The sequence below is a fragment of the Schistocerca gregaria genome, chromosome 4 (assembly GCF_023897955.1).
Source record: "Schistocerca gregaria isolate iqSchGreg1 chromosome 4, iqSchGreg1.2, whole genome shotgun sequence".
NCBI lineage: Eukaryota > Metazoa > Arthropoda > Insecta > Orthoptera > Acrididae > Schistocerca > Schistocerca gregaria.
In genome coordinates this window covers 229,625,967-229,648,748 of record NC_064923.1, presented here as the reverse complement: position 1 = coordinate 229,648,748, position 22,782 = coordinate 229,625,967, and the positions used below count along the sequence as shown (strand labels likewise).

At 37.7% G+C, this 22,782-nt stretch overlaps 1 protein-coding gene across 5 annotated transcripts in view; it reads right to left on the bottom strand.

Moving 5' to 3' along the window:
* LOC126365831 (protein pellino) overlaps positions 1-22,782 on the bottom strand; it is a 399,652-nt gene that overhangs the window by 37,929 nt on the left and 338,941 nt on the right. For all 5 annotated transcript variants that reach the window (XM_050008461.1, XM_050008458.1, XM_050008459.1 and 2 more), the window contains exons 6-7: positions 15,927-16,115; positions 2,719-2,817 (exon numbers count right to left, since the gene is read on the bottom strand). In XM_050008461.1, coding sequence (XP_049864418.1) covers positions 2,719-2,817; positions 15,927-16,115 — 288 coding nt within the window. The remainder of the gene's footprint in view (positions 1-2,718; positions 2,818-15,926; positions 16,116-22,782) is intronic.

The following is a 22,782-nucleotide window of genomic DNA, read 5'->3' as shown; positions in this document are numbered from 1 at the left end:
CAAGTACTTTAACTGACTGACAAAAGAAGTAAATGCAAAAATGTTCAGGGAAAGACAGGAATATGGTAAGACAATCACTTAGGACTGAAATATATATGAAGTGCAGGGCTGCTGAGGTCAAATGGCAGCAGCAGGAAAGAAGTGAAGAAATTGAGAAAGAAATGAATGCTGGAAGGACTGACTCAGCATGCAGAAAATTAAAAACAATCTTCAGTGAAATTAAAAACAAGGGTGGTGGCATTGAGAGTGCAACGGGCCTTCAACAGTTAAATACAAGGGAGAGAGTGGACAGGTAGAAACAATACACTCAAGGCCTCTATGAGGAAGACTGTCAGATGACTCGATAGAAGAAGAAATGAGTCAATATGGAAGAGAGAGGATCCAGTACTGGAGTCAGAATTAAAACACTCACTCATGATCAAATAAGGCAGAAGGAACAGGCAAGAGTCTATTGGAATTTCTAACATTATTGGGTGTAAAAGCAATCAAACACCTATTGAAGTTGGCATGTAGAATCTACGACACTGAGAACTTACCATCAGATTTTCGGGAAAAATGTAATCCACTGAATTCTGAAGATAGCAAGGGCAAATAACCGTGAAAACTACTACACAATCAGTGGAACATCTCACAATCAGAACTGTAGTGTAGATAGAAATGGGGGCTGGGGGGGGGGGGGGGGGGGCACTGTGGTCAGAATACATCCGGCCCCAATAACCAAGGATTTTGGGGTGGTTTTTGTAACACTTAGATAACAAAAGCAAAAAAAGAAATAGTATGTACCGAGTTTTGTTTAGAAAAAGGGGATTTACACGTGCTGTTCAGTTAAGAATTTGGGGTCCACTACGAGATGAGGAAAGCCAAGAATTAGAATCACTTGAGTAGAAGGATTAGGCCATAGTACAAAATGTGATAACATTTTTTTCCGAGGAGTAACAGGTTAAATAAAGATGAGAGGTTGAGACTTGAAAATGAAGTAGATTATCATGGTAGTTTAAGGGAAGAAGAAGAAGAAGAAGAAGAAGAAGAAGAAGTTCCAGATACTGTGAAAAGCTATTGAATGCTATAGGGGTCATCAGAAGATGTGGATTATATTAATTCTATTGCTTTAGAAACACCTAATTCTGCTCACGACAGACAGGAATTAGGTTGAAGATCATTTAAATACTGAATAAAATTCACAATGTGTGAAACAAAATATTGCTATGGGAAGGAATGAGAGTTTTCCTTACAAAATTTGGATTCTTTTGGAAAAAGTATTATGTACCAATTCATTCTGGGAAAAACTGGCAGCAATAGGTAAACAAGTGAATCCAGAGTGATGGAAGAAATATTAAACTGTATTTTATAAATACGTTAAAGAAACACCGAGTAATCTTAACGAAAATTCAATTAATATAGACATTCTGAAAATGCAAAGGGATCACAATTCTGAAGTGAGCATTAAACTAATTGAAAGTGTGACTGATGTCAATAAAAGTAAAGGTCTTGAATTTGTCAACACACACCAATAAGCCAAAACATTATGACCACTGCCCACTGTAACATTGGATGCTGCCTGGTGGCATTGCAAGCATGTGGCGCAGTAACAGAAGTATGTAAACGGAGCAGACAGATGGGGATATGAATTCCCCCTCCCCCTCCCAATACAGTCTCTTGGTTCAAAAATAGAAAAACATTTCGATGATGCACCAGATTGCCCACAAAAGAAGCAACAGAATTTTCACTGTAAGTCAATGAGATCCAATTCTGGTGGAGAACAACACCTCTGAAGTTGAAAACTTAAATTCTGACATAATATATGAGAATTATTCACACAGTTACTTGGTAACTGACTAGAAGTCTTCTGAGGTTCAGGCACACTATTACAATCCTAAGTGCAATGCATGATGATGGATAAAACCAGTAAGAGCATCAATACCATAAGGCGTCAGTTTCGAGCCGAAATATCTCCACGAGTCATCTTCCAGTAGCCAAGTGACTGTGGCACTCTGGGGCTGATTGCCTCACATGATGTACAGTCTATTTGATGCTCCCCAGTACACCATCACCATGAGTAATATTATAGTCCCATCAGTGTGACCACTGCATTCTGAGGAAGTATAGTGTTTCCAGTAGGGCCAGTCTTCTATACACATGTCTGCGTTTGTGCAGCAGTGGTCTGCAGAACCGAATAAGATTTCTTAATTGGCCTTTTCCTGCATCAGGCCTAAATGTATGGGCAGAGAGAAAATAGACAATGAGGGGAAAACTGGCACGACTCTGCACCAAGAACACATCAACCTTTTGGATCTGTCTAGGAGGGATTGGCTGAAAATGAGAGATTTATTACCCACATCATTGATTCAATTCATTGCAGACTACCAACAATCTCTGAAGTTTAAGACCTCTGGACAGGATATTAATTGTTAAAGTAGCCACATGCTGTGCCCTTTTCAAGTTACATGATGTGCCCTTTTGAGAACTGAAAATATCTTAATAACACCAGTGAACTACTTGTTGAATTAATTTTGTGATTTCTACAGATTAAACAAATTAATGGAGTAACACAAAACAGACGGCACTAAGTCAGATACACAACAAATCTTGTCACCAGGCAGTTGCTTATTGCATCGCCAACAATGTCACTAAGTTATGACTGCATTATGCTACAGCTGCCAACATTTTTGTAAAAATAGAAATATTACAACTATTAGTTTCTGGTTATGCAATACTTACAGGCGATTTAGAAAGACCTTCTGCTGAACGCCACAGCAATGTGGCACCACAAAGGTCGATTAATGTACCATCTTGTAGCACATTACTTTCATCTTCAACCTGCAACAGCGCAGGATCAGCTTGTGTAAGGAGAGTCACTGTTTTATAACAAATTATTATTACAGGAGACATCCTTTAGTGGAACTGGCACACAGTCAATCCATGGAATTCAATACAAAATCTTACTACAGCAAGCATGCAACACACACTATGGTATACAATTTCAACTGGAAGACAAAAATATTCTTTAAGAATTACATTTTGCCTAAAGTTATTATTTTTAACACAATCACCACATTTTGTGAGCTGTTTTATTTCTTTCTCCTGTAGGTATTCCATTCCTTTGGCTGGCCATTTTATTGTGGCTCATGACCTTTTTTGTTCGCACTTTCTTTATGTGAATGTTTTCCTACTCCAAAACAACTTTAATTGTAGAAATATTCAAGTCACAACAAATATTGATAAATCTGTCTAAACTACCCACCCAAAGGATTGTAACAATTTCCGTGTGTCCTATGTTTTTATATTTTCAAAACAGCATTTTTCAGTTTTTTTAAACTTACTGCAGCAGATTCACAGTAGAAACTGGCAACAACAGGATCTCTCAAGGTATACACTCAATGAAAAAACACTGCCAATATTCTACATAAAAAGAAGAAATAGGCTTTAACATCCCACTTACATTTAAATTTTAAATGTGTATGGTTTGTTTTTATTTATTGGGATGAGGGAGGGTGGGATGTGTGGTGTGGCATTGTTTCACTGATTACTAAGTTCCAAGGTGTTGTAACATTACAGGACATATTGGGACATATTGAAGTATTCGATACTGTAGACTTTTAGGGGATGTCGATACAGATATGCAAAATGTAAAGGGAAACTTTGGTGATGTTTAAATATTGTACTGTGTCAATATTAGGACACTTTGCACAGAAAGAACAAAAATAGAATTAATGTGAATATATATTAGTGTTAGTAACCTATTTTCATTTAATTTTGTAATTATATTTCATTTTGTAAAAGAAAGACTCACTGTTTGCTGTAGCTCTGATTAATTGTATAAATTATCAGTTTTGAGCTAAATTATTTCGTATAATATGGACAAGATACTTTTAAAAACTCACCAGCTAAAGAGAAAGTCTCTAAATGAACGTTTAATGCACACTTCTGGAGCTTTCTATGGAGAAATTCTATATTATGATCGCAAAAATACGAAAACTTGTGAAAACTGTTTCATAACCTAATTTCGAAAGACGATTTGTATCAAGAAATATTGCTAAAAAGATTTATTTACGTTTTGAAACACGATTTAAATCATTTTACATATAAATAGTTGTTCTGAATCACTCAAGAAATATCCAGAATCAAATGTCAAGATATTTCTGGAAACATCGGTACAAATCTGGTGAAGGTTATCCAGAAGCTGGTAGAAAAATGTTATAAAATCTATTTGGAAATTATGCTTGTAAGAATTTATATGTACTGATCCTTTTACTTACTTTAATCTGTACTAAAATTCTGTAATGTCTAATTTAGTTTTAAGTCGTGAATTGCTATCGTATTGTAAACTAAACATTGTCAAATACTGTCATTGTTTGGAAAGATATTAATACACCTAGGAGTTGTCAGTTGCCAGTTCGGATATGCAGTGCGGTTAGCTCTGAGAGTCAGTTGTTGAGTCTGTGAAGTCTGTCAGTTCTGTTTGTAAATAAACGTCTGTAATGAAGAATTACTTGTTGTCGTCAATATGAACTCAAGACCTTTTGCACGAAGCAGACACCTCCTAATGCAACGTTTTAATTTGGTGTTGAGGAGCTGAAATGTTATAATATGGTGCAGAAAGTCCTGGGACGTTATAATTTGGTTGAGGAAGCTGGGATGTTATAATTTGGTGGAGGAAGCAGAGGATTTGACGACCACCCAGTGATTCTTCAAAATAAAATACGTCTCTTCTGGGATCACAAGAAGGAAATACGTCTGTTTTGGGACCACAAGAAGAGGATATACGACGGACTAGTCATTCTTCAGAAGTAAATACGTCGATTCTGGGATCACAAGAAGAGGAGTGAATCAACCGAGCGAAACCATCCTGGAATTGAAGAAATTTCGCAAAACACGGACACCAACGACCGCCGACGGACACTAAGATAAGTACCTGCTTCCTAAAATAATGGAAAAAGACGCAGATTTCAGTGTTGACAGCGGTGTAGCGAGTACACCTATTAGGGAAAGTGCTTCTGACAGTGTAGGAATGTTGGAAATGTTAAAACAAATGTTTTCAGAGTTAAACTCGAAGATGGACGATTCTTGTGCCGAATTACGTCAACAAATTGAACAGACAACAACAGATGGACAGGTCGATTTCGAAGGCTGTGTGTGATTTAAAATCAGAAATAAATTCAAATACAGAACAGATTGCTCACACTAATCAGGTTCTCTAAGAATGGCGAATTACTTTTGAGTCAAACCAAAAAGAACTTAGTTGTCGTGTGGACACAGTTGAGAGCAAAATTTCTGTCCTTGAAACTGATTTAAGTAACGAAATTTCAAATAACCAGTCAAAACTTGAAAAAGTTGTTGATTTTGTAAATGAGGAAAATTCTCAATTGAGAAATGAATTTGACCAGACAAAACGATTTTTTGAAAGTGAAATTGAATCTTTCAAATCTGATTCTGACAAAAAGGTCACAGAGATTTGTAGTAGAGTAGGTAATGTCGAAAAAACTGTAGACAGAAAATTTGTAGAAATACAAGAAACTATGTTGCAAAAAGGTTTTAGTAATAGTTGTAATGGGGTATGGGGAAATTTTCCCATTAAAACTTAACCCGGTGACAAGAATATACAACCAAAAGACTTCATGCAATTCTGCAAGGAGCAGTTCACGTCCATAATGACAGATAGTGTTAAGATAAAATTTGTAAAGAAATTACTTGATGGTGAGGCGCTTTCGTGGGCCAATCAGAATTGTTCCGCGGAAATGTCCTTTGAAGATTTCGAAAAATTTTTCTAACCAAATTTTGGTCTGAAACTGAGCAAGCTCGAATCAAAAGTGAATTCTTGAATGGTCCTAGTTACAGAGAACCTGATGGGTCAATGAAAGCCTATTGTGAGAAACAGTTGCAAAAATTAGTGCATCTGGATAAGCCATTTGATGAGCTAACTCAAATTGATGCACTAAAATGGAGACTTCCGAAAAGAGTACAATGGGGTTTAGTATATGGTCCAGATGAGTCCATAGAACAATTCTTGAAATATGTGGACAAACTTGATAGAGCCTTTGAACAAAACAACAGATTTAACGACTTTGTAGGTTCATCACACAGAGGATGGGAACCGAACTGTGGAAATAATAACAATAATAGTGAACGAAGAAACTTTAACAACAACAGGGATAATTATAATAGCAATGACAGAAGAAATTTTGGTAGGAATGATCAGCACTTTAATTCAAACAGAGAATGGGAAAACCGAAACAGGTCCTGGGGTAATGACATGAGAGAAGGTAACCCGAGGCAGGGAAACGACAGACATAGGCCTTTAAACGACTAAATGCTCCACTGGAAGTCTGTCAGTTTGGGGCAAGGAATTTTCAAAATCAGGCTAATTTCACCCGGAACAGACAGCACTATAATCAGAGACCTAACCAGTATAGACAGTATGCTTATGATCGATCTGTAGATAGAGGTAATGAAAAAATTAAATTTGACAGGAAATTTTGGAATGTCATCAGAGAAAATACTAGAAACAACTGTAATAGGAACCAGGCTACCTTTGATGAAGTAGGCTTAGAAGATGATATAATTGCAAATTTATATAATCAAGAAGAAGCAGCTAATGCTGAAATGAAAGGTAAGGATAACTTTGATAATTTTGGATTGTACAAACTTATGTGTGGTGATGTTTTAGATGTAAGTTGTCATAATGATGTTCGTACTGAAGTTTCTGGAAAGTCTAATATTCATGTGGATGTGGTTGGTGAAGATGGTGTTGTGAGTAATGTTGGTGATACTAGTAGTGTTTGTAGTGTAAGCTCAGGCAATGATGATGATAATGTTGATGTTAAGGCTAATGGTGATTATGTACTAGAAGATTTTGATGGTGAATTGGATGGAATAGTTTATGTTGAAGTTAAGGAGGATGTTATAAGCAATAGTGTTGAGAATAGTTGTGCCAGGAACTCTAACTACATTCCACATGAGAATCAGATTGTGCCAGTTCAGCTTAGTAATACATCAGGAGACAGGGGGGGTTGATTGTGCTGATGCATCTGAGATTATTTTGAAATCTGTTTGGGACAAATTTAAAGATTACAGTGATGACAATGATGTTAAGATCAAATTAAGGGAAATTTGTGAACCAGTTTCTGCTTTTAAGCCTAATGAAATCATCAAACGGGGTACTAGTCAGGATGTGTGTGAGGTAAATAGTAATCCAGACATTCCAGTAAATTCCAGTAGACCTAGAAGTTTGAAGAAAGTATTGCCTAATAAAGAAAACCTAAATATGGAACAGAGGTATGATGAGATAGCAGAAGATCTTTTGTATGAAGAACAGGAAGAAAGGGAAAACACCACTACTGGTAGTCCATAAAAATTAAAGCCGCAGGTTGGGAAGGGTATTGTTTGATTGACACAGGGAGTCCAATTAGTGCCATTTCAAGCAAATTAAGAGATATAATTAAGCATGATCCTGACTTTGTTGAATTACCAGTTGTTGGAATAAAAATTAGAGGCATTACTGGCAAACTGAGCAAAACTGTTGAGAGACAGGTGTTTTTGTCCTTCAGTATAAATGATGTACAGTTTACTCAAGGATGTCTTGTAATAAGTGACCTAAATGAGAATGTACTGTTGGGTATGGACTGGATATTAAAAGCTAATGCAGCATTTGATTGAGAAAAGAGTTTGTTTACCTTTATTGATCCTAAGACGAGAGTATGTTCCAGTACTGACATGTCGGTTCAAAACTGTGCTGATAAGGGAATTGAAATTAGGGACGTTACATTTTCTAAAGACAGTGGTTATTGTGTAGAGGAAATTACTGAGGATTATGATGATGGAGAATATGGGGATATAGTTCAAGAAAAATTATGGGAATCAGATAATTTGAACCAAGAACAGAAGGTAGAGTTAGAAAGATTATTGTGGAATTACTGTGATGTTTTTGATGATAGACCTGGCAGAGTAAAGAATTATCAATGTAAACTCAGATTAAAACCACATGAGCCATTCTTTATAAAACCTTATAGTGTACCCATTGCAAAGAGAAAAGATGTAGAAAAGGAACTTCAAAAGATGGAAGAGTGGGGCATCATTGAGAGAAGTAAGAGCCAATACAATAATCCTTTGGTAGTGGTTGCAAAACGTGATGGCAGTGTCAGACTTGTACTAGATTCAAGACACCTAAATAAGTATCTGGAAAGAGAGACCGATCATCCCGAGAATATAGACGAATTACTTCATAAATTTGAAAGAATGAAATACATGACCAGTTTAGATCTCACATCAGGATTTCACCAAGTAGAATTAGAAAATGATTCCAGAAAGTATACTGCCTTTTTGTATGGGGGAAGATGTTACCAGTATTGTGTGGTACCATTTGGGCTGAATGTCTCAGTAGCCGAATTCATTAGAGCACTTGACTTTGTTTTGGGAAAAGATCTTTTATCAAAATTAACTGTGTATGTAGATGACATTTTGATCACTGGAGAAACTTGGGAAGAACATGTTAATACTTTGAGGGAGGTTTGCAATAGATTAAGGAAAGGGGGAATGTCACTTAAATTATCTAAATGTAAGTTTGGGATGAAAAAATTGAAGTTTCTGGGGCACAGTATTTCTGAGGAAGGTATTTTGCCAGATCCTGAAAAACTCGAGGCAATTGCAAAATTCCCAATTCCAAAAACCAAGAAACAACTAAAGTCATTTTTCGGGATGTGCGGTTACTACAGAAGTTCATTAGTACCCAAGCTCTAAATGCTCCAAGTCTTAACAGATTGCTGAAGAAAAACGCAATGTGGGTTTGGGATCAGGAATGTGAAGCTGCTTTTGAAGAAATAAAAACACAGTTATGTAACAGTCAAATTTTGTACCGTCCTGATTTAAGTTTACCTTTTTGCATTATGGCAGATAGTAGTGATTATGGCCTAGGTGCTCACCTTTTCCAAGTAGTAAATATAAATGGGAAAATAGAACACAGGTCTATTGCTTTTGCTAGTCGAACCTTGAAAAAACATGAGAGGCAATACACTGTTACCGAGAAAGAGCTTTTGGCCATTTACTGGGCATTTTCTAAATTCAGAAATTATTTATTGGGAAACCAGGTAGTTGTCTACACAGACTATAAGGCATTAATCTATATTCAAGAATGTAGGTTGCATCATGGAAGGATTATCAGGTGGGCACTCTGGTTACAACAATTTAATTACATAATAAAATATCTTAGAGGACCCGATAATGTAGTTGCTGATGCTTTATCTAGACTACCTGTGGGGGGTGACTTCGAAGATGACAGTGGGGAATGTGAAAAAGAATTCAAAATTATGTATTTAAGAGGGGGTGGACAATGAACAAGAAATCAGAGACATCTGTAATGACATCCGACAGAATCAGAACCACGATGAGAACTGTAAACTGGTCAAAAGTTATTTAGGGAAAAAGGGACATGAAAAAGTGGGAGATTATTACAAAATCTACAAGGGGATTCTATTCAAGAGAAACAGTGTAGATAGCGATGTATGGAAATTATGTTGGCCTGAACAGTACATCAATGTACTCATCAAGTACATTCATGAAAGTTTTGGTCATTGTGGGATTCAAAAGTGTATCCAGAAAATCCAAGAAAATGTGTACTTTAACAACATAGCCAGGAGGGTTAGAAAAATTTTGACGGGTTGTGACAGGTGCCAAAGAGTAAAAGTATCCAACCAAACTTGTCGAGGATTGATGCAAAACATCTTACCAAAAGAACAACACGAGTTAGTCACTGTCGACTTATATGGACCATTACCGAAGACCAGAGGAGGCTATTGCTACATTTTTGTTATGGTTGATGTTTTTTCAAAATTCATTAAGTTATACCCTCTTCGCAAGGCAAACAGTAAGAGCATTATTTCAAAAATCAGAGGAGACTATTTTGGCAGGGTTGGAAAACCTCAGAAAATCTTATCAGACAATGGGACTCAATTTTCTTCTGGAGTATGGAAAGCTTTTGTTGAAGATGAAAATATAAGTCACATTCTTATTTCAGCTTATCATCCGTCAGGAAACCCTTCGGAGAGATACATGAGGGAAATTGGGCGATTCTTTAGAACCTACTGCAATACTGATCATGCTAGTTGGATTGACTATGTTGAGAAATTCGAAGATGTTGTGAACAGCCTACAGCATTCCTCAACAGGGTTTTCGCCTTACGAAATACAGTATAATAGCAAACCACCACATCCAATTAGTGATTTCATTGATTTTCCAGTCTGCAAACCATTAAGTACTCGAGAGAGAGAGGAAATAGTGAGAAAGACCATGAAATCTCAAGGTGATAAGAGGAAATGTATACATGACAAAAGATTGAAGCCTACTCAATTTAAAATTGAAGACTTGGTCCTTGTTAAAACACAAGAGAAGTCTAAAGCCATCAGTGGTGAATTAAAAAAGTTTTTTGACATATACATTGGACCTTTCAAGATTCAGGACAATCCTCATCCGAATGCTTACCGTCTAGTCAACCCAAATTCTGGCAGACTGTTTGGCCTACGAAACGTGACCGAACTGAAATTGTATAAAAAAATGTAAAAAAGTATTTTAGATAATAGATGTTTATAGACTTTTATATGTAATCTTACCACGATATTTTTGTATACTTTGTTATGTTGTATTTATCTGATTCCTCAGGGGAGCATACATTTTTTGTGTGCTAAGTGTTTGGCGAGCACTAGGTCCCCTAGCTATGCAATTGTCATATTTCATTTTCGTATTCTGCCATTGCATCTTACACTTATTCTGTGATCCTGTATAATCAATTTTCTCCATCTGTCAGTCTATCCTCTCTTAGCTTTAAGAAATTATTTAGAGTAAATTTTCTTGAGTAATTAGACTTTAGAGAATTCAAATTTCTGTGTCCTTAAAAACCGGTCCACCGACTATTAAATGCTTTTGCTAATGTTTAACTGGGTTTGACCACTGTATGCTGTATATTCATAGCGGACTGTGCTATTGCAGCCTGTGATAGCCTGCAGTGTATATGGAAACCATACGGACTGTGAAGATGAGACTGAAATACAGTGTGTGGCATTGAGGTATACCGACCTTTAAGGAAGAAGATCACCGACCTTCAAGAAAGAAGATCACCGGTCTTCAAGAAAGAAGATCACCGGTCTTCAAGAAAGAAGACACCAAAGATATGTGTAAAACTTTTCTGTTTCGTAATGTAAGGACATCAACCCTTCCGTGTTTCACATGGAAGTGCTGATGGAGGGGGGGGGGGGTTGTGTAACATTACAGGACATATTGGGACATATTGAAGTATTCGATACTGTAGACTTTTAGGGGATGTCGATACAGATATGCAAAATGTAAAGGGAAACTTTGGTGATGTTTAAATATTGTACTGTGTCAATATTAGGACACTTTGCACAGAAAGAACAAAAATAGAATTAATGTGAATATATATTAGTGTTAGTAACCTATTTTCATTTAATTTTGTAATTATATTTCATTTTGTAAAAGAAAGACTCACTGTTTGCTGTAGCTCTGATTAATTGTATAAATTATCAGTTTTGAGCTAAATTATTTCGTATAATATGGACAAGATACTTTTAAAAACTCACCAGCTAAAGAGAAAGTCTCTAAATGAACGTTTAATGCACACTTCTGGAGCTTTCTATGGAGAAATTCTATATTATGATCGCAAAAATACGAAAACTTGTGAAAACTGTTTCATAACCTAATTTCGAAAGACGATTTGTATCAAGAAATATTGCTAAAAAGATTTATTTACGTTTTGAAACACGATTTAAATCATTTTACATATAAATAGTTGTTCTGAATCACTCAAGAAATATCCAGAATCAAATGTCAAGATATTTCTGGAAACATCGGTACAAATCTGGTGAAGGTTATCCAGAAGCTGGTAGAAAAATGTTATAAAATCTATTTGGAAATTATGCTTGTAAGAATTTATATGTACTGATCCTTTTACTTACTTTAATCTGTACTAAAATTCTGTAATGTCTAATTTAGTTTTAAGTCACGAATTGCTATCGTATTGTAAACTAAACATTGTCAAAGACTCTCATTGTTTGGAAAGATATTAATACACCTAGGAGTTGTCAGTTGCCAGTTCGGATATGCAGTGCGGTTAGCTCTGAGAGTCAGTTGTTGAGTCTGTGAAGTCTGTCAGTTCTGTTTGTAAATAAACGGCTGTAATGAAGAATTACTTGTTGTAGTCAATATGAACTCAAGACCTTTTGCACGAAGCAGACACCTCCTAATGCAACGTTTTAATTTGGTGTTGAGGAGCTGAAATGTTATAATATGGTGCAGAAAGTCCTGGGACGTTATAATTTGGTTGAGGAAGCTGGGATGTTATAGTGTGAAGTGGGAAATTTGAGTTAATTGCTCACACCCGAAGGAGACACTACAAAAGTAACCTAGTATAATCAATGGTGTAACAATCTACACAAGTCTACTTCATATTTCATTATTTGAAAATGAGTCTTTACTCTTCTGTGATTTAATAACTGATTTAATTTCCTCCTTTCGTGTTTTCTATAGTTTCATTTGACATCATTGTCACTGAAAACCAGTTTTTAACATCTGTGCATACTTGCCTTTACCATTAAAATTTTAATTTAATTAATTTTTTTCCTGTAAGCAAATTTTTTCATGAGAGCTACTTACTACTCTTAGTTTAATGCTCATTTTACTCAACCAGATGGCATTCTTCAGCTCACTGCAATATGGCCAGAAGTGAAATTCTGTCAATAGGTTATCACTGTGCTTTGTTCTATAATACATCTCCAATGCTTCCTACGTGATATTCTAACATTATTATTTGTCAAAAGTGGTTTCTTACAGTTCAAGTAATGTAACTGTGGGACATTTTAAATCTAAAACGTGATACAAGTGCATATACCACAATGAATAACTGAAGTATTCTCACCAGCATTAAAGAAATAATTCTAGAGAAACCAGGAAATTAAAATGTTCACACAATATGAAATTAATTAAGATGCAACTTCGATGCATAAGGGCATGCTAAAAAATAATGCCTCCATATTCAAACAAAAGCTCTTAAAACTTTTTAAATAAAACAAACTATTAACATTCTGCATCTTGAAACCTCACGGCTACATATTTGTATCGAAACAGTCACCCCGGTAATTTCTCCAAACAAGAGATCAGTTTGTGGATACTGTCATTGTAGAAAGTTTGATTTTGTTCATGGAGCCACAATCTCAACTCTGCTTCCACGGCTTCACTATTATCAAAAAAGTTTTGCAACAAGATGAGACTCATATGGGGCCACATCTGAAGCAGGAAGATGAATGGCAGTGAACCGTGGTATCCAATTTTTGCAGATCTCTCAGTGCTTTGTTTGTTTGTGTGTGTGTGTGTGTGTGTGTGTGTGTGTGAGAGAGAGAGAGAGAGAGAGAGAGAGAGAGAGAGAGAGAGAGAGAGAGAGAGAGAGAGAGAGAGAGAGAGAGAGAGATCTCTGGCATTGTCATACTGAAGGAGAGGGCGGTATATATGGGGATGGGGATGGACTCCTCAAGCTCTTGCTTCTAGTTTCCTGGGGGCCTTGCAGTACATTGCAGAGTTTATGGTGGTGCTTTTAGGCATAAATTCAAAATGCATCACAACCTGAACACCCAAGAACTCTGAGCACGACTCTGCCTGCTGTCACCATGGTCTTGAATTTTTCTGGCCTTGCGGACCCAGCATGATGAAACTCTAGTGGTGCTCTCTTGTTTCCAGGGTCAAAATGGTGAACCCAGCTTTCATCATCCATTACAATGTTGTTAAGGAACCAATAACCCTGGCACTCAACATGCAAAATAAGTGCCGACAGATGTCAAATCTCCTCCGTTTTACATCGGGAGTGAACATTTGAGGCCCCTACTGTGCACACAGTTTTCTATACCACAGTTCTGCAATGACAGCCTGTACACATTATCATATGATATGCCATACTTGTGTGACAACTATATCTGTATCATCTGATGATATTTTCTGATTTGCTTATCAACCTGATTCCGAGTCGTCTGTTGCCATATTCAGTCATCCACTCTGAGCTCTGTCACACTTGTTGAGGTTAGCACGACCAAAGCAAGTAAGTCAACCAAGTAATATGCATAATGTGGAATACCTCAAATTATATTGAGAATAGAATAAATAAATTGGAGGCATTAGTTTCCGGCACACCCTCTTAAGAGGTATTTGTACATGAATACTTCTATGTAAACTGCTTCATCTATTTCATAAGACAATAATGGATTCTGTCATGCTTGACAGATTATTGCACAATATGCTGCAAACTGTCAACTATAATCCACTAAGTATTCAGGTGAAGGTAAATGCAGGAAAAAACATGTGTATATTGACAAATGAAAATACAAAAAAATAGAAACTCTGATACTGACACAAAGTTACACATTGGTCTCTAGCCACTGCTAATAGCCATGTGAGTACAGATAATAAGCAGAAGCATATGAATATGAAGTGTGTATTATGAACTACATGATTAAATTGCAAGTCTAAAACAGACACTAGTAACAATAAAACTTCTATAGTCAGGGACTGACACAATTTTGGAGAATTAACAATTTATTTTATCCTTAATGGTAATTCTTATACAAACAAACATATCTCTCTCTCTCTCTCTCTCTCTCTCTCTCTCTCTCTCTCTCTATCTCTCTCTGTCACACACACACACACACACACACAGTCACACTCACTCACTGCTGCACCTGTGGTGAGACCGCATGTTTCTTGTTGATTAAAGAGAGCAGTTGCCTGGGCAGATGGTAGTGAGGTAAGGGTTGGGGGTAGGGGAGGATTCACAAGGCATGGAGGGGGTAGGTGGGCAGTGTGGACAGACCATATGTACGAGATGAGAGCACCCACACAGGGGAAGAGAAAGAGTCGTGGGAGAAGAAAAGGTAGAGCTGAGTATTGCGAGTTTGGCAACTAGATGGTAAAGTTTGCAGTTTGCCACAGGAAGGTCAGTTGGTTACTTGTCATGCCCAAAAAGAATCCTGTACATTACTGCAGCATATCTGATACATAACATGTTTGCTTTCACACATGGCCCTGCCTTTTATAGGGTAAATGAACTGCATTATGTGATAGTGGGTGGATGCATGGAACCCGTCTTGCACCTGGACAGACCACAAGGGAGTGACCCATGGGGTGCAGCGATTGGGAGCAGGACCAGAGTAGTGATGACCAAGGATATTCTGTAGGTTGGGTAGGCATCAGAGCACTACTTTAGTAATGCGGGTAACATCCCCCAACTCAGGGCATGACGAGAGGTAGTCAAAGCCTTTGTGAAGGAAGTGGTTGAACTTTCCAATGCCATGGCAATGTACCAATAACCTTACTAGAGTATTTATTGGGATACAACCTCCCATCCAGTTGTTGAACATGCTGCACGCCACAACACAAATGACTAACAGCTGCTTCACCAAATGAGCCATTTGGATACACTCCTTCAGTACAAGTGTCTCAAAACTACACACATATCTTCCCTCCCTGTCTCCCTCTTCCCTTTCAACCTCCCCCTCCCCCCCCCCCCCAAACTCATTATCTTCTTGTGCAGCTGTGCACCTCCCTCCCTTGTCTCCTGCAACCTTCCCCTCCCCCATCCCACCATCATCATCTGCCCAGACAATTGCTCTCAACAGTCAACAATTAATAATAAGACTCACTACAATTGTTGGAGTGTACATCTGAGTGTTTTTGCAATTGTGTTTGTGAATGTGTATACTTCTATTAGAAAGTGAGCAAGAGTTTGAAAACAAATGAGATTACTGTTTCATTATGTGTTTCCATGAACCATGCATCATCAGTCCAGTACAGGTGAATGATTGCCTTTCCCTTTTATTTTACATATTTATGACACACACATATTTGTAGCATATTCAGCACCAAATAAACATAAAATTACTAACTGGCTCTCCTTTTTGCTGTGCAGACCGTGAGTGCCTTAGAGAGTAGATGCCACCCCCAACAGACACTTCTCGCCATATGCCCATCTTTGCCTCACCACCACAGAAGGCACCACGTGGGTGCCAGATGAGAATACCATTTGTTGTAAGACCATCAATCTCCCGTCCATCCTGCCATTTGGTGGCCTTTTCCTGTAAAGGGCAAATTGATGTTCTATGAAATTTTATTGATCTACAGTAACTACGGCATATCATCACATTACACAATATGACTACAGTCAGTTCACCAGAATAAGAAAATTCTGAAGGAGATGGGGAGAGAGGGGGGGGGGGGGGGGGGAGAGGGATGGAAGTGGAGGAAGGAAGTTCAGCCCACTGAATGCCACCACATACGATGTCGAGGGGTGGGAGGCAATGTGTGTGTGTTTGGGGGGGGGAGGGGGGGGGGGGGTAACAAGCTGCAGTACTGTCGTGGAGTGCTGACATCACACTTGCGTGTACCTACAGTTTTTGCTGCAAGGAGCAGTGACAGTGCCATCTATTATGTGCTGCCATAACAGCTCCCAACTGCTATATATTGCAGGCACCTATGAAAGTAGAAACTGAAACAGGGATGTAATAAAAGTTTACAGAATTTGTTAAACTGAAATTGGTAGTTTCATGCTAAATGATGGTGTTTGTTGCTGCTAGTTCTATATCAGTCCTCATAGACAATTCAAAATTAAAAAGAACTTGTAGTAAAACTTACATTGTGTCAAATCAAAAGAGAATGAGTAAAATTTTGAACATTTATTCACATATGTGTCTGACTTATGTACACATAAATCACTCTGAATTGGACCACTATATTCCTCATCTGTGTATATGTCATTGTAGTCCGAATCAGTAGTATTAACAATGATTTTGTCCTTTGTCAGTTCAATTGAAACCATCGGAGCTCCAGTTGTTGGACCTTCCCAGTCATCACCAGTTATTGGCAGAAGGGATTCACTTGCAGTCTTACTGTGTTTACCCAAGTACAAGATGACCCAGAATATAAGACATGGCTCCACTCCTCTAAAAAAAGGAAGGGAAAAGGGAGGCTTCTTGAGAAAAATTCATTTTTAACAAATTTTGACTGATCAAAATTACAAACTTTCATGCTATTTACTTATTGTCTACATTTTATAATAAAAGTACAAATACAACAGATAAAAATAAATTGTTTACATCAATTTTTATCTATGCTGCTTTTCTGTTTCCTGAGCCTGTTATCTATGGTATCACTATTTTCAATTGCCAACCACCACCACCCTCCTCAGACAGCTATGTATCTTTTATCTCCATTGCCACTAATATTTGGCTGTTTCTTCCAAATATGTCGTGATTTGTGAGGTTTTGAGTTACTGTGGGACCCAAGAACACAGCTGCTTTTTTTCTGAACACAAGGCAGATTTTGCTCCTATCCAGAAGTGAGAATGTTACAATGACACTTGCTTCCAAACATATCATCTGCCTTCTGCTTTCTCATTGGCTGCGTAGGAGAACCAGCAGCTAACAAACTCCCAATTGTTTCTATCATAGATCACTGTGAGTGTTCTATCATAGATCACTGTGAGTGTCGACAACATTACTGCATGAAACATGTAAACTGGTCCCTGTCTAGACTTTTAGAGTCTCCTTGAAAAATGCAAATTATTTTCCAGTATTTGTTCAATTTTAAAGTCAAATTGATTCGGGCAGACTGCAGCTTAACAAGGTAGATGTTCACGAAATATTAAAGTACACAGAATATGTATCCATAGTTGGCTGCACAATGAAATTTCTGTCTGCCAAACACTCCCCTCCCCACACTCATTGCAGTTCTCAGCCACGCTGGGTACCATTCCTCCTCCAACTTTCCATATAGTTGTACTTGAGCAACAGTGGAACATAGATGAAACATTTCATTCTGGGTTCATTTTTCTTCTTGTTCTTCTATTGTTCTAAACCTGATTAAAAATCTGGCAATGATTTTCTTCGGGAATTTAATGTGTGTATAGAGACCAAATCTCTCCTTTCAACTCTTTGGTAAATCATTACTTTCTCATAACCAAATAAAATATTGACTTTGATTCAAATCAAGTAATGGTTTTTGAAGGACAAGATAATCGCCTTTGAATGTTATCTTTACTTAAAAAGCAGCACAAATGTGTGTATACGGTATCCATACATCTATTAGAACTTTTATTACAGAACTGTTCAAATACAACTGAAGTTTTTAAGTTGGTAGAATCTAATGTTATTTCCCTCTGTGTATTTCACAAAATTGTCAATTTTTAAGCAGAGCACTAGACTTTAGCAGTGGTTGCTTCATAGTTGCTTGTGTATCCCTTGAACTTGCACAGCAAGTCAAATGTCATGGGATTGTTCAAGCAAGGTTAATATCGTTTCAAGTGCTTCGGTGCATAGGCAAATGTCGAGCCTATTCAACCACAAGTATTGTTTGATATGCCCTACCCTTTGGGATAGTTAAAAATAAATTTTTATGAAACCTCAATAGCCATAGTTTCATCTATAAATGTAAGATGGGTCCCGTATATATCTATTTAAAAAAATCACTCCGTCTTCAGGCCACAACTGGCCTACCAGGACCACCCGACCGCTGTGTCATCCTCCGTGGAGGATACGGATAGGAGGGGCGTGGGGTCAGCACACCGCTTTCCCAATTGTTATGATGGTATTCTTGACCGAAGAATCACGAGGCTGAGTGCACCCTGAAAAATGGCAACAGCACATGGTGGCCTGAATGGTCACCCATCCACGACCGACACCGCTTAACTTCGGTGATCTCACGGGAACCGGTGTAACCACTGTGACAAGGCCTTTGCCATATTTTCATTGCCATATTTTTATATTAAACAATGTAAAAATGTTGACCTCAGCAGCAGTAGTTTTATCTGCAAATATATGACAATCCCAAATTTCTTGAATGACGAATTTGGGAAAAACCTCATCTTATAATCGGATAAATGCAGTAGACAGACTGTCTTTGGATATGTCTCCTGAAATACTGAATTCCGTGAACAGCTGCTTTCCTTTTGTCAATGTCACACTGCCAGGGGGAAAAAAGGTGCATATGGAGTACATGAAATTAATGAATTTACAGATCAATAGCACAAGCGGCTCTGGGGTACCAAGTATTGATACAGGCTGAAACACCCATATTAGTACTATGGGTAGCCTCCACGGTCAGTAATGGAGGCACCGACTGACATCCAGTTGATTGTACAGACAGCAAATACTGTCCAAGGCCATATTTTGCCACATCTGCTAGACCTGTTCACATAGTTCTTTAAGAGTTTTTGGTTGAAAAGTCACGCATGTCACTTCTTGTCCCGTCATAGCTCACACATGCTCAATCAGAGACAAGTCTGAATTGTGCTGGGCAGGGAAGTTGTTGCACACCTTGCAGAGAAAGCCGAGTTTCATAGGCAGTGTGTGGGAAAACATTATGCTGTTGGGACAACACTTCACTGTCCTATTGCAAGAATAGCAAAAGAATAGCAAAAGAATGAGTCCAACAACATTCTGCATATACTGACAAGGAAAAGTCCCATAGCACCACCCCCAGATTTAGTGGTAAACCAGTATACGATGTAGAGTGCTCTTATTGGCACGTTGTCATATTTTTGTGCTATACACACATTGTTTACACCTTGTACCAGAGATAACACAATTCTCCCAAAGATTTCTGATTTTATGCACTTATGATCTTTCTGTAATCAGGGATTATGCAACACACACTTACAACCTACACGGTTCATCTCTGACCACCAGTCAGTACATTTTCAGTCCGTGTACACTGCACATGCTCCCTATTGTACTTGGGTTCATTCTGTGGCTCAATTTTTAATGGCTGGAAAACATGTTACTTGTCTGCCACACATTTTGGTGATTTTGTACTTATTCACACACTGGGACACCCAGTTCAAGAGATCTTTACAATGACTTCACTTAAAGCCTAATTATACCAGTCATGTGATCAGTAATATTTTGACAATTTTAATGCAACACTAGAATTGCATATCGATGTTAAATTTTGGTCCTCCTCACTTTCTCTGCATTTTTACAATAATTTTTTCAGTGTTTTACTTGACTGTTCCGTAACTGTTATTACGGTTGTTCATCATATGTAAATGTTTGACATCAAATCCCTTTGAACTACTATTCAGTGTGTCAAGAATTTATAATTGTACAAAGAATCTAATTACAGGTCATTATAGAACTTCTCTTTTGAAAGCACAAGGATGGAAAGATAATGAAAAACATGGTACTTCAGCAATATTTAAGTAGCCCACAGTTTGTTGTTTTTCAAGAAATCATTTTTATCAAAACTGATATCTCCAGTTTCACTGATTATGAAAACAAAATTTCACAGTTAAAGCGTGTTTCTATGTTTGGTGAAGCACATTTAAGTAAGGAAAAACAGTTTTGAAAAACAGTTTTACTTACAGAGTGTGCACTGATATGAAACACTTAATCTGCCGGGAAGTTTCTTATCAGCGCACACACTTGCTGCAGAGTGAAAATCTCATTCTGGAAACATCCCCCAGGCTGTGGCTAAGACATGTCTTCGCAATATCCTTTCTTCCAGGAGTGCTAGTTCTGCAAGTTTTGCAGAAGAGCTTCTGTGAAGTTTGGACGGTAGGAGACAAGGTACTGGCAAAATTGAAGCAGTGAGAACGGGTCGTGAGTTGTGCTTGGGTAGCCAAGTTGGTGGAGCACTTGTCCGAGAAATGCAAAGGTCCCGAGTTCGAGTCTCAGTCCGCACACTGTTTTAATCTGCCAGGAAGTTTCAAGGAAATGTATATTTGCAAAATTTGTGGATTTAGTGGAAGCTTTTGACAATGTTGACTGGGAAACACACTTTCAAATTCTGAAGTGGTAGGGATAAAAGAGGGGGAGCGAAAGGTTATTTCTAATTTTTTAATATAAAACAGACTGCAACTACAAGACCAAAGGACACAAATGGAAAACAGTATATAAGGTGAGTGAGACAGGGTTATAACTTGTCATCACTGTTATTTAATATGTTGACTAGGTAAGCAATAAGGAAAACCAAAGATGGCTTTGAAAAGGTAATAAAAATTCAGAGATAAAACAAAAATTTAATAGGTTGCTGATGAAATTAGTTCTGCCAAACACAGAAGCTGAATGCAAGGGACAGTGTGTTGAAAAGAGGTACAAGATATGAGACCCTAAAAGAAATAGACGAGTTTCATTATTTTGGCAGCTAATGAACTGAGGAGAGGGCCGAGTAGATATTATATAAAATGCAGACTGACAATGGCAAGAACATTAATTCTGGAAGAGAAATTTGCTGTCCAACATATATTTTAGATGTTATGAAGGTTTTTTTTTTTTTTTTTTTTTTTTTTTTTTTTTGAGAGATGATTTTTATTAATGTGTATCCTTGTGTGGACACGATACATGAATGAGGAACAGCTTAGACAAGAGAACATAAAAGCTTTCGAAATGTGGTACAACACAATAATGGTGAAGATTAGATGGATAAATTGAATAACTAATGAGGTCGTACTGATCAACAAAGATAAAAAAAGAAATTTATGGCACCACTTGCCGAAAGGAAGAATTCAGTTATTTGGAAATAACCTTAGATAACAAGTAATCATCAAGTTGAGATGATGGCTTGAATACAGTAAGCTGGTTCAAATGGATGCAAGTTGTTGATGTTATGTAGGGGTAAAGAGACTTGCATGGAACAGACAACCTTGGATAGATGGATCAAAGTAGTCTTTGGACTGAAGACAACAACAACAACAATGTACTCATTACTTTCAAAGACAAATGGACAGGTCTGCAAAATTCAGTATGGTCCATCAGAAGGTGTACCAAATATGGGAAGGGAAGGTCAATCTGAACTTTTGCAAGGAAGGTGTCATTCTTCTTACATAAACTTGTTGGTTCAATTTAGAGAACGAGTATTTGAGGCAAACTGTGTGAAAATTCTGATGCTGCCAACATCCAAAGCTCATCTACACCTACATAGATACTCTGCAAGCCACCCTAAGGTGTGTGTCGGAGGGTACCCTGTACCACTACTAGTCATTTCCTTTCCTGTTCCACTCGCAGATACAGCAAGGGAAAAACAACGCTCTCTATGCCTCCATATGAACCCAAATTTTTCATATCTTATCTTCATGGTCCTTACTCACAATGTATGTTGGGAGAGTAGAATCATTTGGCAGTCAGCTTCAAATGCTGGTTATCTAAATTTTTTTAAATAGTATTTCTTGAAAGGAACACCGCCTTCGCTCCAGTGATTCCCATTTGAGTTCCCGAAGCATCTCCAAGCACTTGTGTGACGTCGGAATCTACCAGTAACAAACCTAGCATCCCAACTCTGAACTGCTTTGATGTCTTCCTTCAATCCGAGCTGGTATGGATCTCAAAGACACTAGCAGTACTCAAGAATACGTCACACCAGTATCCTATATGCAGTCTCCTTTAAAGGTCAGTCACTCTTCCGCAAAAATTCTTCTAATAAACCAGAGTCCACCATTCACCCTCCCTGCCCCAGTCCTCAAATTCTCATTCCATCTCACTTGGCGAGGTTATACGCACATATTTAAACAACTTGACTGTGTCAAGCAGGACAATGATAATGCTGTATCCTAACATTACGAGTTTGACATTCCTATTCACCTGCATTAACTCACATTTTTCCACATTTAGGGCTAGCTGCCATTCATTACACCAACTGGAAATGTTGTCCAAGTTGTCTTGTATCTTCCTACAGGTAATCAGCTTCGACAACCTACCATACATCATGGCATCATCAGCAAACAATCTGAGATTGCTGCCCACTCTCTCCGCC